We start from the raw sequence: 18172 nt of genomic DNA, 5'->3' as shown, positions 1-18172 counted from the left end.
ACCTCTCTACCAAACTGGTTATGAGTTATAAAGGGGTAAAAGAAAACAATTAGGTCAATAATGCCTTTAGGTCAGTAACTTAAAAATAAAAAAGGGCAGGGGCTGGAGAGATCGGTAAGAGTCAAGGCACTTGCTCTGCATGCAGCTAATGGTCTGATCACCGCACAGTCCCCTAAGCACTACAGGGAATAATCTCCAAGCCCAAGAGGCCTGGGGTAACACAAAGTGTGGACCCCCAAATGAAACAAAAACCAAACCAAAATGAAAAAACTAAAAAGGTCATTATGAAAGACAATAAAATGACAAAAAAAATCTCTTGAGAAGGGACACCAAGATTTTATCCCATTGTATAGACAGTTCCACATTATGACTACACTTTCTATTTCTCTTCATTCCTGTTTGTATTTCCCCAGCACTGTCTGGGAGAACAGGATCAGGGATACAATGCTGCTGCTCAGACCAGCAGTGCTGGGTTGTTGCTAGGGCCACAGCCAGAAGTGCTGGGGTTGGAGAGGCATTCAGTGCTGGGAATCAAACTCAGGTCTGCTGGCCAAGTTAGGAAATCATTCCCTCCACTGATTCCCAAATACAAGAAACATAAAATTAAGTGTCAACCTAGTTTTGAATGGAAAGAAGGGAGGAACAGAGAAGTCTTTCTACCGATTCAGTAAGTATAATCTATGTTTCAGAGCAACTGAAAGAGTTTGACAGTTCAAGAAATGTATAACCCTTGGGGCTGGAGTGACAGTACAGTGGATAGGGCGTTTGCCTTGCACACGGCCGACCTGGGTTTGATTCCCAGCATCCCATATGGTCCCCCAAACACCGCCAGGAGTGATTCCTGAGTGTAAAGGCAGGAATAACCCCTGTGTACTGCTGTGGCCCAAAAAGCGGGGAAAAAAAAAAGAACTGTATAACCCACTAGAATGATAAAATAAGTATATGACCAAAATATTAAACATATCTTACCTTCCAATTGTAGCAGGATTTACAGCTGTAATGATAAAAAGTGATCCAGTCTGCAGTACTGGTGATCTAATAACAATTACTCTAATACATGGAGGCCAAATTTTTTCATCTGCAAAAAAGTAGGCAAATGTAAATTCAAATGCTATGGGGAAAAAATTAGAACTATCTAGGGATAAGATATCCATAACATAAGAATGTTTTAGAACTAAAATTTACATAGGATATAATGAATAAGGCTTAATACCATTGTTCATTTAAAGTGATCAACCTACTTTACAAGAAAAAACCCTCCAACGCCATCAAAAAATGGGGAGAAGAAATAAAAAGAAACTTTCTTGAAAAACAAATGGTGAAAAGACACATGAAAAAATACTTTACATCACCAATCATCAAGGAGATGCAAGCAAAATAACAATGAGATATCATCTTATATCAGAGACTGGCACACATCAAAAAGAATAAGAACAACCAGTGCTGATGTGGATGCAGGGAAAAAGCAATCTCATTCGTTGTTGGTGGGAATGCCAACTGGTTCAGCCTTTTTGGAAAACAATATGGACACTCCTCAAAATACTAAAAATTAAGCTTTCATATGACCCAGCAATACCACCTGTGGGAATATGTCTCGAGGATGCAAAAAGCACAGTAGAAATGACATCTGCACTTGTATGTTTATTGCAGCACTGTTCACAATAGCCAGAATCTGGAAACAATCCGAGTGCCCTTTAACAGAATTGGTTAAAGAAACTACAGTACATCTATAAAATGGAATACTATGCAGCTGTTAGAAAAGATGAAGTCATGAAATTTGCTAAAAGTAGGCGGATATGGAGATTATCATGCTAAGTGAAACGGGTCAGAATGATTGCACTCATTTGTGGAATATAAAATACATGAGACTAACACCTAAGGATAGTAGAGTCAAGGGCCAGGAGGATCACTCCACAATTGGAAGCCTGCCTCATGTGCTGGGGGAGAAGGCAGTTGGGATGCAGAAGGGACCACCAAGTCAATGATGGTTGGAAGGATCACTCAGGATTGGAGATGTGTGCTTAAGTAGACTAAGGACCAACCATGATGGCCTCTCAGTATCTGTACTGCAAACTACAATGGCCAAAAGTAGAGAAAAAGATGGAAGATGCCTGCCACAAAAACAGGGGGTGGGATGGAGTGTGGGTCATGGGAGGGATAATGGGAACATTGGTGGTGGAAAATATCCCTGGTGGAGTATTTTTGATGGGTGTTCGATCATTGTATGACTGAAACTCAATGATGAAAGCTTTATAACTGTATCTCACGGTGATTCAATAAAACAAATAAAGTGATCAACCCAGGGGCCAGAGAGCAATAGTACAGCAAAGTGTATTACAGGTAGGGTGCTTGCTTTGCATGTGGCTGACCTGAATTCAATCCGTGGCACCCATATGTTCCCCCGAGCTCTCCAGGAGTGACCCCTGAGCACAGAGCCTGGAATAAGCTGGGTATGGCCCAAAAACCAAAAAATAAAGTGATCAACCTAAAGATAGTCTACAAATTCAGCATTTATAAGAATTATAAAGTAGTTCTTTAAGACCTGAAATTTGAAAATGTTCAAAATAAGTATTTTTATACTGAGCTAGAAAAACTGAGTACATCTTTTTATTATTTATTTTTTCAAATAAAGGAGAGAAATTCCATTATAAACAAAATAAGTCCTTATACTATAATATGAAACCCTGTATTTTAAAAGTACATTTTCATATCATGTTATTTATACATATATAAGATTTAACATAATATTTATACAGCTGAATTCATGGACTATACTTGTTTTAATAATTATTTTTATTAAAACACCATGACGTACAAGGTTTGTCATATAGATGTTTCAGGTATATAGTGTTCCAACACCCCCAGTGTGACCTTCCGTCCAACATGCATGAACAAGGCTTTAACAAGGCTTCCCTGCCTCAATTTTTAAAAAATGGAACACAGGTATCTAACCCACTAAAATACTTAAATTTACTTTAGAATTATTAGATAGGTAACCTTATTTTTTATTCTGTTGACTAAGCCTTTGATGCAATAGACATTTTTCCTTTAGAGGCCACATCAGAGAGTGACTGGGGCTACTACTCCCAGCACTATGCTCAAGGACGCAAGCTGTGCTGTAGATCAAACCTGGGCACACAAAACATTCACTCCAGACCTCTGAACTATCTCCCTGGAACCACTGAGCTTCCTCAAGTCAAAATATATTCATACCCTACTCTAGAAACAACTAAGTTATAGCCCATGTAATTTTCAATAACGGGATTAATTAGAGTTAATTAAACAATCAGCTTACCCTTCAGCAGATGTATGAGCTATTATTTCAACCATGTTGCTTTTTTACACTGAATAGAATGGATTAGTGATATAAAATTAAATAACAGTTAATTTATTCACCTTCATCCTCAGTGTCTTCTGCTGTTACATTGTCTTCACTGGTAGCATCTTCATCATAACTGTCCTCAGTCTGAGAGTCTGTAATTTCACCTTCTTCTGGTTCACTATCCGTCTCTATAATTTTTTCATCTTTAAATGAAGCTGAGTATTGTATATTTTCATTAAGAGGAGAGTCTACTGTTTTCCCAGTAACTGGAACCGTGAATTTGGGGGGACTATTTTTGTAATGAGTATCGGTTCTGGCCTTCTTTCTCACATTTGCGAAATCTTCTCCATCATTGCAGCTTATGTGCTCAGCACTGAATGCTTTTTGATCTTCTGAATTCAAATCCTGGGATGGGGCGGACGGGGAGGTGGGAACAGGGAAGAATTTCCTTAAACAATCTAAAATGTTTTGTCCTAGGCATTTCAATGAATTGGTGAAGACATCTGTACAGTGAGATAAACAATAATTGTTAACTTGTTTCCCCTTTCTTTCATGTCTTTTCTTGTGTAAGGACACTGCAGTCCATCTGTGCAAATAAACTAATCTTTGACCTCCATTTAACACCACATGGGATCAATTACCAACTGCTATAGACAAGTTTATCATTCATCCCAAATTTCTTTCCTTATCTATTTTCAACATCCTAACAACTCCAGTCTATGTCCATATCACATATTGTTTAGACCACACAATGTCAACCAAAACTATCTGATCAAAACAGGATGCAAGTAGGACTAGAGAGATAGTACAGTGTAAGGACCTTACTCTGCATGAGACCAAGCTCAGCCAATCCAGAGCACCACACAGTGCCAATTATAGCTAGGTGTAGCCCTTGAAGTCCCCCAAATACTGAGACCGTGAAGGTGCCCAAGCATCAGCAGGGTGGCCTGGGTAACTCCCAGCACTGGAGGGACCAAGGAGAAATACACACTCAAGTTCCTCACATTCAACCACTAATTGTGTGGACTGAGAATTGTCAGGAGGGGCCTCTAAGCCTTGAGTCTACAGAGCACTGCTTAGGAGGCCCCAAAACAAACAAACAAAAAAGAATCATGCAATTGGGGGTATGGTGCCACCAGCAGGTGAACCTGTGCCTGTGGTGCCTTCAGACTTCCAGATACCCCAAAATTGCTGCTGTACCTTTGGCCAGACCCCAACAACTTCGGGCCAACTTAACCAAGAAATTAAATTGCAAAAGTTAGGTATATGGGAGACACACCCACAAACCACCCCTGGCTCAGCTATATAAGCTCATTTATTGGCCTTATTTCAGAGACCCATAAATCCCAAAAGAGATCAAAAGACGCAGTTAGGACCTGTAGTGCAGAAGTAGGCGGGAACCCGTGACTGAGAGCTCCAGGTCCACTTGGATCAGGACTGGGCCTCCTTCCCCACCGCTCACTCCCCAGTTTTCCAGTAGCTCGGCAGTCACACCTACAAACTGCCCTCTGGCTCCATGTAATCTCATCAACGGCCAAGACCTAGGGACTACAAACTAAAACTCCCAAAAGAGAGAGCCTCAGAATGTGCTGACCCCACACCAGGCTGTCTTCACCAGGGCGCCCCAGAGGGGGGCAGATGAGAGCCCTCCTTGCCCCAAGGGACCCAGCTCCGGCAGCCAAAAACCTCCACAACCCAACCACTGCCACACTCAAGGCCACTCCCCACACGCTCAGGCCCAGCCTCATGCTTGAGTGAAGTCCTACAGAACCCAGGTAATGCAGAACACTGTGACCTTGGACTCTGGGCTCAACACGACCAGGAGTGGAGATTCTCTGCCCACTTTTCCCAGTCCCCAGTGACTTAGGGGTCATACCCCTAAGTCACCTCCTGCCGGAGCCAAATAATCTCTCCATCAGCCACTGTCCATATCACAGCTGCTTCTCCCGAAAGGGAGCATAACATGAGGCCTCCATAACCATGCCACCAGACTCTGCCAGGCTGTTTCACACAGAGCGCCCCAGAGGGGGGCGGGTGAGAGCCCTCCCCACCCCAAGGGACCCAGATCTGGCAGCCAAAACCTTCACAACTCAACTGCCACCATGCTCAAGGCCACTCCCCACACACTTGGGCGAGCCTCACATATGAGTAAATATATTCCTGGACCACACATAATATACTCCTGGCACATCAAAAAACACTCCCTACCCATTCTCCATAATTACCACATCACATCTGATGGGGTTCAGATAGTAGGCAACAAATCATAGAGGGAAATATATATATATATGCATAAATACATATTTTCAGATATATACATACCAAAGCTCACATCACCCAAACTTTAACAACATGTTAGTGATATCCTATAGAATGTCTTAATGGCTCCTGCCAAAATAGAACAATCTTCACAATGTTTCCTATATGAACACTTTTTTGTAAGCATGTTCAGCAGTTCTTTATAACAGACAACACGAAATATATTATTTCGGTTGTGTTTGGGGACAGGGATTGGGGTTGGGATGGAAACATCCCGAATTTGGTGGTGGGAAGGTGTAATGGTGGTGGGATTGGTGTTTGAATATTGAATGTAACCAAACATTGTGAACTTATAAAATTTAAAAATTAGGGGGCTGGAGCCATAGCACAGCAGGAAGGGTGTTTGCCTTACACGCAGCCAACCTGGGTTCAATTCCCAGCATCCCCTGATGTACCAAGTGTAATTCCTGAGTGCAGAGCCAGGAGTAACCGCTGTGCATCACTGGGTGTGACCCAAAAAGCCAAAAAAAAAAAAAAAAAGCAATGTGGAGTTTATGCCCAATTCAATCAGCTTAATCAATGGCGGAATAAACAGCAGTGCCCCTACATTATAAAAAAAAAAAAGACTCATGCAAGCCATATTTGGTCTTTAAAATTTAAAGGTTAAAAAAACGTAGAAGTCAGGTGAAATTCATTTTATTGTCTAACCTGGTATACTTTTAAAACACTGTCACTGGGGGCTAGAGCAATAGCACAGTGAGAAGGGCAGTTGCCTTCCATACGACCAACTCAGATTCGATCCCTAGCATCCCATATGGTTTCCTGAACACCTCCAGGAGTAATTCCTGATTGTAGAGCCAAAAGTTAACCCCTGAGCAAGGCTGTGTGTGGCCCAAACCCAGCTGGTCGGGGGAAGGGGGGATCATTTACCATTATCATATTTGCCATATGATTAGCATTAAATCAATTGTTTAAAATGAATAAAACAAGAGTCAGAGATAGTACAGTGGGTAGGGAACTTGCCTTACACATGGCTAACTTGGATTTGATCCCAGCACCCCTATGCTCCCCGGAGATCCACCAAGAGTAATTCCTGAGTGCAGAACCAGAAGCAAGCCCTGAGCACCACCAGATGTGGTCCCAAAACAGCAACAAAAAAGAGTAACATTTTATACTGATTTTCTGTAATCAAAACTAGTAGTAGTTTATTTTAACATCTTAATGAAGTTCATGCTACATTTCAAGTGCTCAATAGTCACTTTTTGGACAGTGTAGGTCTAGAATACATTCATTTAACCTAAACTTCCTTTCTGACTTTGAACCAATTATCAAATCCAGTCACGTAATATACAATATGCTCTAATTACAACATGACTTTATCTTATCTTGAGTTTGTTTTTGCAGGAGGGTGGGGAGGGGGGGGTGGAATTACACCCCCATCCAGTGGTTCCAGGACTTATTCCTGGCTCTGCACTCAGGGATCACTCCTGGTGGTGCTGGGGGGTAGGGGGGCAGGACCATATGGGGATAGAAGCTGTGTTGGATGCATGCAATGCAAACGCACTGTACTACTGCTCCAGCCCTTAATTATACCATGACTTTAAGGACTCAAATGTACCTAATAAAACTATAACAGTTTATAGTACTTTATAGAGTTGTTTCGGTAATAAACCACAGTTTAAACTATAGATTAATCGGTTACAGCACTTTCATTACAAAATGCCAACATACCCTATGTAATCCTTTTATCACTTATTTTACCTATGCTGTATACCTAATACACAAATATGCCCCCACATACTCCTACAGTGATATGCTTCATACTAAAGATCAGTTCTCAGTTCCTGTTGCCTTTGAGTATTTGTTGTTAAATACATTTTTAATAGCAGGATAAATTTAGTCTAGAGACTGGTTAAACACTCAGTGTAATAAGCTGTATACACATTTCCAACAAAACAAACGTACTAAGGGCAAAAACAAGGAGAAGGCCTGAATGACTCTAGGAAGCTTTAAAGGTTCTTCAAAAGGCCATTATATATTATCGAGAAAAAAAAAGTTCCTATTAATACATTTTTTAAAAAAATAGTACATTCATGTATCTTTTCTTGTTATTATCACCTATGGTTCAGATATTATCACCTATTCCCTCTGAGAGAGCCCGGCAAGCTACCAAGAGTATGCTGCCCCAATGGCAGAGCCCGGCAAGTTTACCCGTGGTGTATTCAATATGCCAAAAACAGTAACAAGTCTCACAATGGAGACATTACTGGTGCCTGCTCGAGCAAATTGATGTACAATGGGATGACAGTGCAACAGTGCTATCACCTATGGGAGAAATAGGCAAAAGAGTGGTGAATTAAACTGTCACAGTTGCTCTGATTTTGTCTAGAATGCTAAATATCCATTTAGAGATAAGAGAGAGAACACACATGGCCAGAGGATACATGCCTATTTCAAATTATTTACTCCAATCTCCTCACCCTACTCCCTTCCCTCCACATATGCTCTCTACTGCTCAAATATCTTTAAAAAAATAAATAAAAGATGAGGATTTTATAACTGGTCTTCAGTTTCATAAAGAATTCTGTCTTAGGTCTGAAAATACAGCTCAACAGGCTGAGTGCAAGCTTTGCATGCAGGAAGTTCAGATCTGATCCCTGGAATCTACGGTCCCCCAACACCAGATAGGGAGTAAGTAGCTCAGAGCACCACTAGATGTCCAAACACAAAAGAGAATGTTGACTCAATTATAATACTACAATTATGAAAATGTCAAAAATTAAAAGGGCATTACCTCATTTGCTGCAGAAGATTCTGGGTCCTTTCTTTTTTTCTTCAGTTTTTTCTCTTTACCATGCTTTGTACCAGAAGTCTGATAAGGCTGCAAATCCACTCGAGAATGAAACTGATAGCGACCACTTTCCACATCACAATAATAATAAATTCCAGTGGAAGGATCATAATACAGTTGATTTTCCTTTCAAAATCAAGAAAAATGTTCTATTCGTGTAAGATGAAATTTAAAAATATATAGAAATGCAAATATATTCAAATGTAGCAAATGATTATTTTTAACAACTAGAAAGCTATATGAAGAGAATAAAAACAGAATAATGGGGCCAGAGAGATAGTACAGCGTGTAAGATTTTTGTCTTGCATGCAGCTGACCCAGATTCAATCCCTGGCACTGCATATGTTCCCCTGGGCCATCCTAAGAGTGATCCCTAAGCACTACTAAGTGTGTGGTCCCAAAACATACACACAAACACACACACTGAATGAAAATGTGTGAAATTTCTCAAATCCTTTATCACTTAATATCTGTTCTAATTTCCCTATGTAAAAAGTGAATTCATTTTAACATGTATATTATTTGGAATCACCAATATTTGATATCTTTAACTTAAAGAGCAATTTCATATAGTTCCACTTATTAATAAAAAGTGGTAAGAGACCTCTTTTTTTTTTCCAAAAGAGCCTGGCAAGCTCCCCGTAGTGATTCAATTTGCCAAATACAGTAACAATAACAGGTCTAATTCCCCTGACCCTGAAAGAGGTGGGCCATCCTGACTCTTCAGTATCACTGGGAATACCCCACAGGCCCAAGGAGCACTGCTTAGGAAGAACCCCTTTAAAAGTCATGGAAACTAAGGCATGCATCAGAAAAAGCTGACTACATGAAAGAAATTTCAGAATTCTTACCCTTATAATTAAATAATAATGGCTTCGTAGGTAGACTAAACCCCAACGCCCTCCTTATCATTTCCTTTTAATACTCATGATTAAAACTCTTAAAAAAAAGTTGAAAGTAAAGCTCACGAATACCACACATAAGGCTCAATATAAGTAAACTGATAAATAATTGCCTTTACTAATTAATTCTAAGTATATTACTTCTATCTTAGCTAACAAAAATATAAGCAGAGCAGCTATGCAAAAATAAGTTATGGAAAATTATGGATTAAAAACTAAAAAAAGAAAATTGTATTTAAACATTTGCATTTATTAGATACTGGACAGAACCCTATAAGCAAGATCTAAGAGAAGAATATATATTTTATTTACACCGTAAATACACACAAACCAAACCTAAAGGTACATTATGTTTTACTGAGAATAAGAAACTAAAATTTCCTTAAAAAGAATCATTTATTTATTTATTTATTGCTTTTTGGGTCACACCCAGTGTTGTACAGGGGTTACTCCTGGCTCATGCACTCAGGAATTACTCCTGGCAATGCTCAGGGGACCATATGGGATGCTGGGAATCGAACCCGGGTCACCCATGTGCAAGGAAAACGCCCTACCCACTATGCTATCGCTCCAGACCCGAATCATTTATTTTTAATTGAGATTTTTTTTTAGTCTATTTTATGAATTTCTTAACTACTTCTGGCAATGATTCAAAACTGTTTTAATGTTATGTCCTTCAATCCAAAATGGAATAATATAAAAATATACCATTTAATTTAATTAGCATAGTAAAACTGGTACATTAATGAAATGAGATAACAATGTACAGATGAAACTACCCACTTACAGCAAAGATGTGATTTGGAAAGATGCAGGAAGGAAGGTAAAAGGATGACAAAGACTACAGTTATGTAAGTGAAAACTGTTATTTTTGCTAGGAACCAAACAATAGCTAGTCTCTTTAATAAAAATTTAAACAATTTACAAGATTAGCATATTTTTTCAAAGCAACCTTCTTCTTACAAAGAATTTATTAAGTATACCAAGTGCAAGCTGACAAAAATATAATCTCTTAGCTCTTTAATACTGTCAATCAGTTTCCTAAATTAGTTAACAATAGGTCAATAAAGGAACAGTGCCCATTGCTTTATTTGGGGGCACTCTATTCCTGAGGACTGGATCACATGCCTAGACCTTCCAGACTGAAATATGTGGGTAAGTTACATCATCATTATCCAGTCTCTAAAACAATCTACGTAGGTCCTAGACTTCAATAACACTAACACAGAATTATCTATAGATAAATAATTTTGATTTGGGGTTTGTATCAGTGGTACATGACATTTATATACTATTTCCTGGTTTTTTATATACTATTTTAATTTATATACTATTTCACTGTTAACAAATTGATTTTTAAATGTTGAAATGTGGTTCAAGGGAGAAGGTTTAGAAGGCCAGAGAGAATAACTTGTGTGAGAAATCACTGTATCACTGTCATCCCGTTGCTCATCGATTTGCTCGAGTGGGCACCAGTAACGTATCCTATTGTGAGATTTGTTACTGTTTTGGCATATCGAATATGCCACGAGTAAGCTTACCAGGCTTTGCCGTGCGGGCGGGATACTCTCGGTAGCTTGCCAGGCTCTCCAAGAAGGCCAGAGGAATTGAACCCAGGTTGGCCGCATGCAGGCAAACGCCCTACCCACTGTATCCTGTACCACATGGTCTCAAGAGCACCACCAGAAGTGATCCCTACATACCCACAACTCCACCCACAACCCCAGCACTGCTGGGTGCAAACCAAACTGAAAAAACAAAACAAAAAACAACCATAGTGAAATGCTTAAATGCCACAGAATATACAACACTGACTAGTAATAAAATGTTACTGGATACTCAAGACTGCCTGGGACCTCAAATGGATCATGAGATTTAAGTATTTGTAACAATTAAAAAAAAAACAATCTCTTTCCCACCAGAAGTCTTGAATAAACAATGTTACAGTTCTTTTATAAAATCTATGAAATTATGTTAGTTTAAGTTCTGACATTTTGTAACATAGTTAACTGCTCTAACTAGTAAACGGTCTAACAGTTTATCTGTTACTTTACTTATAAATGGTTATTAAGGATCTCTTTTAGACTATCTAAATCCAGGGCAAGGAAGATACAAAGGGCACAGGATCTGCATGCAGAAACCATGTGGGTGGGCTGGTTTGCTTTGGAACCACATCTGGCTAAGTTCAATAGTTTCTGAGCATATTCCTGCACTCAGGAATTACTTCTGCTATTGCTGGGGAACCAAAATCCCTGAGTTTGAACTCCAGTATCACAAGGTCCTCTGAGCACCAAGTTAAGTGCAGCCCCTAAGAACTACTGTATGCAGTTCCAAAACCAAAAATAAAGTATGGATCTATAGTTACAACTTATTTACTTAAACCCTAAAGCAATGCACATAGCTACTTTATAATTATTTACTCATGCCAAATAGTTTTGAATTAAAACAACAAAAATTTTAATTATTTTGGATTTGGGGCAACACAAGCAGTAATCAGAAAACCATGTGATGCGGGGGTTGAATCCAGGCCTCCACACACAAAACATACACTGTCTGTTGAGTTATCTTTCTGGCCCCACATGAATTAAACATAGCTTCATGCTTTTCTTAATTAGGCTTAAAATTCAATACTTGTTGTCAAGCAATTAAGTATATGACTATATAGTATTCAAAGTATTGTGATACTTACTGAATCATAATAGAAACCAGTGCTATGGTCAAAATACAGTCCAGTATTTTCATCATAACTAAATCCAGTCTGTGATACAGCAGCTTCTGCGGCAGCTCTCAAGCTTTCAGCTAATGATGACCCTTCCAAGTGTGTATCTTCTGTTGCTAATGCAGATGCTGGCTCCTAGGTAAGGAAACTCATGTCAAATAGACAAAAACTACCTTTTATCAATCTACAAATTAGCAGAATTTGAAACAATACACTAAAACATTACTTTAAATAAGACTTCAATTTCTGCAATGGAAAGAGATGGCTATTTCTCAAGCAACAGTTAATTCAAATTTATAAAACAGTCAAGAATATAAACTGTGGCATATTAGACATAAAAAACAAATAAACAATAAGAAGTTAGGCCTGAACACGGTATTGTGCTTGTTATCCAAAATATTTTGGCTTGAGTCAAAACATACTTACAAATGTCTTTGTTTTTAGTTTATGTACATCATAAAAGTTTTGGAACAGAACTAGAAACAATTTAGTAGGAAACAATTACACATATGAATAAGTTCTAACAAGCTTTTGCTTTACAAAACTGTAATATCCACTATATAACAATATGCTAAATGTTACTAACCCTTGCATATGTTTTGATGGACCAAAGAAATCTATATTTTTACATAATAATAATAATAATAATAATAATAATAATAAAGGACAGTTTCTTGGATATCAACAGTTTCATATCAGGAATTTTATACCTGTGAATTTGAGGCAAAATGGTCCTCTTCGCCAGACCTAATGTTTTCCTGTGTTTCCTCAGTACCTGTGTAAGCATCAGTTCCTATTTCCGACTGGTCTTTAGAATTAAAAGTAGACACTTTGGCATCCTGATCTTGATGAACCAAAGGTTCAGTCACGTTATTTGGAAAACTAACATCCTTATAGTATGTCTGGTAATAATAATCTGTAGTAAAATAAAATTTTAAGTGGTATTATTAGAATAGTGACAAAAAAGATTTAATTCCAAGACACTGTGTTTACACTGCATCTAAATCACATTTTACAACTGTATACATCTTAAAATTGATGGTGGAGATAAATTTGTAGACACATATACTGTTGACTCTAGGTATTATCAATATTAGTTTTTATGCTGAAAAAAATAGGTAAGCATATTAAATTACCCATGGAAAGATTTTATTAAATAAACAGGTAGATGGGGGTGTAGTCCATCCAAAAAATAAAGCAACTCATAACTTCTAATCACATATTAAAACTGTTTTATTTATTTTTTTGCCTGTTGTACAACTAAATAAAAATGTCAATTGATTTTTCTCGAAATGCCTTCTGATAATGGTAACTTTAAAAAAACTTACAGGGACCAGGGGCTGGAGCGACAGAACAGTGGGTGGGGCATTTGCCTTGCACAAGGCCGACCTAGGTTCAATTCCCAGCACCTCATATGGTCCCCCGAGCACTGCTAGGAGTAATTCCTGAGTGCATGAGCCAAAAGTAACCCCCGAGCACTGCCAGGTGTGACCCAAAAAGCAAAAAAAAAAAAAAAAAAAAAAAAAAAAATTACAGGGACCAGAATGGTAGTACAGTGGGTAAAGCATTTGTCTTGCATGTGGCTAACCTGGATTCAATTCCCAGCATCCCATATGGTTCCACATGCACCATCAGGAGGGATTTCTGAGTGCAAAGGCAGGAGTCCATACTGAGCATCACCAGGTATGACCCAAAAACAAAAATAAAAACAAATTTTAAAAAATTAGTGCCATACAGATATGAAATGTAAATACTATTAATGTGCTGGTTCAAATTACGCACTGAATAGAATAAGGCAAGACTTATTTACAAAATCAATTCTTGTGATCCCTTTTAAAACTCAGTGGCTCTGGGGCCGGAGCGATAGCACAGCGGGTAGGGCGTTTGCCTTGCACGAGGCCGACCTGGGTTCGATCCCCGGCATCCCATGGTCCCCCAAGCACCGCCAGGAGTAATTCCTGAATGCAAAGCCAAGAATAACCCCTGAGCATCGCTGGGTGTGACCCAAAAAGCAAAAAAAAAAAAAAAAAAACAACTCAGTGGCTCAGTTATTTTGCCCAACATCATAATGTCACTCATATGGCACTAGTGCTGCACCCACTATTCCCACAAGAACCTAAGAGATGAAGTGCTAAGTGGAAGGCCTCAATAAGAACCCCAGCCAAACAGGAAACAGATGTGGGAGGCTCAAAGTATGGCAAAAATTACCTGTTAAATGTGCCACCTAAAACGTATGACAATACATTTCTACTTTCCCCCAAGAGCAGATGATCTGAAAATAGCAAATCATCTGGAAAGAAATCAATACTGAAGCAATTCTTATTTATGCTGATGCTTTGAAAAAAAATTGTATTAACCTGACCTAAAGAAAATGCCACTAAGATATATTCACTATAAGCTGAATAGAATACCTGAGGTTGACCATGGAGGGTGACTCTCTGTTTGAACTTCTACATCAGACTTTTTACTATCTTCAGCTCTCCCACAATGGAGTATCTTACTGAGCTCTTCTACCTGAAACAAAACAAGGTTTTAGGAAAAATAACTCATTAAGGAACCAAATGATACACACATCATTCTACTGAAGTGTTTGTTTTAGAAAAGTACCAAAAGCAATTAGTTTCCTTTTTCAGAAAAACTAAAAATACTCTAATTTTCTTTTGCCACCACAAAAAAGGGGTGGTGGTGATGAGTATGCACATAGTACATAGATCAAACCAAGGCTAGGCCTAGCACATGCCTTGCAACATACATACACACACACACACACACACACACACACACACACGCATATGTAAATACTCTACCCTGAACCCACATCCCTAGCCCCAAGCCCCATTTTAGATGATAAATCTGAAAACAAAATGTTTTACTCCAAAGCCTGTTCATACACATTTTTCCCCACTCTCAATTCTCAACCAACTTTTTAATGCTTCAATAAAACACTACATAGAAAATTGGGAGGCCACTTAATAACCGAATTCCACCCACCATCATGGGAGGATGGAGACAATAGAATGGAATTATTATCAGGAGTAAAGTGTATATTTCCTATGAATTTTAATTTTTCATATTAGAGCATAACCCAATTAACACAGACCACAAAAACGCTGGTTTTTCAAAGATTAGTAGCAATGTTTTCTTTTAGGATCTCATAACCAGAAATGCAATTCAGCATCAGTCAATTTTATTAAAAGTCTTAATAAAAGGGGCCTAATGAAGGGGCCAGAGCTAAGTACAGTGGCTAGGGAATTTGCCTTGCAAGTGGCCAATCAAGGTTCCCATATGGTTCTCCCAAGCACCACCAGGAGTAACGCCTGAGTGCAGAGCCAGGAGTTACTCCTGAGCATCCCGGTATGTGACCTGAAAAAGCCTCCCCCTACACCGACCCCCACACAAAGGCTGTTAGTTTGTTCCCTTCCCTCCTATTTTTTGGTTTTGGCCCACACCCAGCTCGTAGTGTGCTCTGGAATCACTACGGTGGTGCTTGGGGGACCATATGGGGTGCTGAGAATCGCACTCAGTCTGGGATCAGCCATGTGTAAGTTGTGCAAACACCCTACCCACTGTATTGTTGCTCTGGTCCCTAGACATTTTAACTACAAATGTATTCCCTTAGCACTGTTCTAAAGCATTACAATTGCTCCAGAACTCGTTGAGTAGAATACATTTGTTATATCATCATGCATACTAAGTCAATGCAATTCAGCAAAGATTTTTCATAGCTCATTTCTTAACAGCATAATCAAGTTGAACGTTTCTGGACTCAGCGGTCAGACTACAAAAATGGTTTTAGTAACTACCAATATATTACAAAGAATTACGGGAGTTAAACTGAACTTAATGATTATGTGGACATAACTTGTCTGGAGAATGAAAATGCCCAATAACTCAAAGTGAGGGTGGGGAGTAAGGGGAGAGAATGTCATTTTATTTAAAAGAAAACGATGAGCATTCCGGTATCCGCCCTTGCTGCATTTTATGAAAACGAAGTTGGCTGGGTGATTCGAAGAATGACATTTGTAGCACCCCTCCTTCCACCAGAAACCCCAAGATGATAAATGCCCACAAGGAGGTAAAGTGCTGAGTCTGGAAAACTGTCCCGAGGTCTTCCGCGCTAACCTCGGTCTAACCTTCGCTTGGGTGGCATTAGGCTCATTTATGGGCAAGCACAGCTTTGAGGCGGTCCACATGCCAAATGGGTATTGGCTGGGATCCTGACCCAAGTACAGAGCTCAAAGGTGGAGAAATAAGGTATTGGCCTGCCCTTGATGTTAAAAGTCTAGAAAATCAAAAAAAAAAAGCGCTTCTCCGGCTCAACTAGGGGTGGCGGGGAGTGGGGGCGTGGGGGACACACCACACACATGCCCCTGAGGTTGCCCCCAGGATATTCCAAAGGAGCGACGTCGTCTAAAAGGGAGCGGGATTGGGCGAAACCTGATGCAAACCCAAAGGGTGAGAAGGAAAGCGGTTCAGCAGGGGGACTGCCCGAAGTTCCGTGAAAATACAGAGAGTTCCATTCCGGCTCCAACTGAAGCTCCGGCTCGCACCGACATTTTTTCCGTTTCTGGCGGTGCAAGGGCTCAACCGGGACATCGCAGAGGCACGAGGTCGTCTGCAGCTGGGCCGCCACCCCGGCCCTCCAGCACCTAGGCGCGGCGAGCACTAACTCCGGGGGCTGGGTTCCACCCAAGGTCCGTGTAATTTGAAAGCACGCGACTTCCCACCACCGCACCCCCCCACCCCCACACAAACAAGGCAACACGGGGACCCCTGGCGGGGAGCCGGTCCGCGGCGCGGCGGGGCTGGGCGGGACGGGGCGGAGCGCGCACCTGGGTGCGGAGCTCCTGGTTGTTGCTCTCGGCGCTCTGGTACAGCCGCTCCGTGTGGTGCAGCAGCTTCTCGATCTCCCGCACCTGCCGCTTGCAGCTCCGCAGCTCGCGCTCCAACTTCTCCACCTTCCGCCTCAGCTGGGTCAGCTCGGGCTCGGGGGAGGCGGGCGGCGACGGCGACAAAGGAGGCGACGGCGCCTCGGAGGCCATGGGGCGCGGCGCCCGAGCGGCCCGGCGGGGCGGGAGGCGGGCGCGGAGGGCTGCGCTTCAGGCCGAGGCCGACGCCGGCGGCACCAGGAGCAGCCCGGGGAGCGCGCGCGGGGCGAACGGCGGCCTCACACCCGCCGGGCCGCGGCCGTCCCAGGCCATGACGTCCCGAAGCTCCTGGGGGGCGGGGAGGAACAGCGGGCCACGAGCGGGGGAACGGAGGAGGCGCCGGGCCCCGGCCGACCCGCTCTGAAGGAGGAAAACTTTATTGGCAACTACCTTCCCCCAGCGCCCGCCGACAGAGCCGCGGGAGGGTCGCAGAAGGGGGCGGGCCGGAGAAGCCAGGGCCAGAGGCGCTCGGGCCGTTCCGCCGGTGAACCGGAAGCGATGGCCTCGGGGGGCGGGGCCAAGCGGGAACGGGAAGCGACGGAAGCCGGAAGGAGGGGGGTGGGTGTCTCCGTAGCGCAGGCGCTCCCCTCCCTTTGCAGGGGGGCGGGGCAGCGGGAGAGCTGGTGAAAGGCACGCTAAACCCTCTAGGGTGGTCTCGGCCTCTGAGCCCCTTGCCTCCTGCTTTCAGAGCTTTTAGACTTTGTACATCGAATGCATTTTCTAGGCCTTTGATTTACAGGGCAGAACACCCAATCCAAGAAGTGGGTTGTCACGGTTTACAAAGATAATGCGAAAGCGGGGCTAGAACAAAGGCTGCTTGAGATTCCGCTCGATTCCGTGAGAGTCAAGTTTCTGGGGAAAAAGTAGATTCGTTAGGTCTGAAATGCAGAAAGGATCGTCCCTGTTGGGAAAATAAGCAGAAAGATTTTTGTGGACGCATGAGGGGACAGTGACCTGGTCTCATGCAAATATTTGGTGTTTCATGGATGCTACAGTGGCATTAGTTAGTCCACCTGCCTTTAAACTCAGTAGGGCTCCCTGGGAAACAACACACTTCCATTCGCCCAGGTCAGTAAGAATTAGAGCCGGACCTGGGCCTGCGACCAGATAGGTCAGCCACTGCCGGGGGATTGCTAAGACTGACCATGCCTTCTCTCTCAAGCTCATCAGAACATCCTCATCACACATATC

General features: G+C 41.5%; 1 protein-coding gene across 1 annotated transcript in view; it reads right to left on the bottom strand.

Moving 5' to 3' along the window:
- The window catches only part of AGGF1 (angiogenic factor with G-patch and FHA domains 1), a 38878-nt gene extending 21396 nt beyond the window's left edge, over nucleotides 1-17482 (bottom strand). Inside the window, exons 1-7 of the mRNA XM_004613209.3 lie at nucleotides 16886-17482; nucleotides 14465-14567; nucleotides 12764-12969; nucleotides 12024-12188; nucleotides 8376-8558; nucleotides 3397-3727; nucleotides 970-1078 (exon numbers count right to left, since the gene is read on the bottom strand). Of these exons, the coding sequence (XP_004613266.2) occupies nucleotides 970-1078; nucleotides 3397-3727; nucleotides 8376-8558; nucleotides 12024-12188; nucleotides 12764-12969; nucleotides 14465-14567; nucleotides 16886-17095 (1307 nt within the window). The 5' untranslated portion in view covers nucleotides 17096-17482. The remainder of the gene's footprint in view (nucleotides 1-969; nucleotides 1079-3396; nucleotides 3728-8375; nucleotides 8559-12023; nucleotides 12189-12763; nucleotides 12970-14464; nucleotides 14568-16885) is intronic.
- Nucleotides 17483-18172: the final 690 nt, after the last annotated feature.

The sequence above is a fragment of the Sorex araneus genome, chromosome 1, assembly GCF_027595985.1.
Source record: "Sorex araneus isolate mSorAra2 chromosome 1, mSorAra2.pri, whole genome shotgun sequence".
Lineage (NCBI taxonomy): Eukaryota > Metazoa > Chordata > Mammalia > Eulipotyphla > Soricidae > Sorex > Sorex araneus.
The sequence above is the reverse complement of the archived record's forward strand: the minus strand, read 5'-3'. Positions and strand labels throughout refer to the sequence as shown.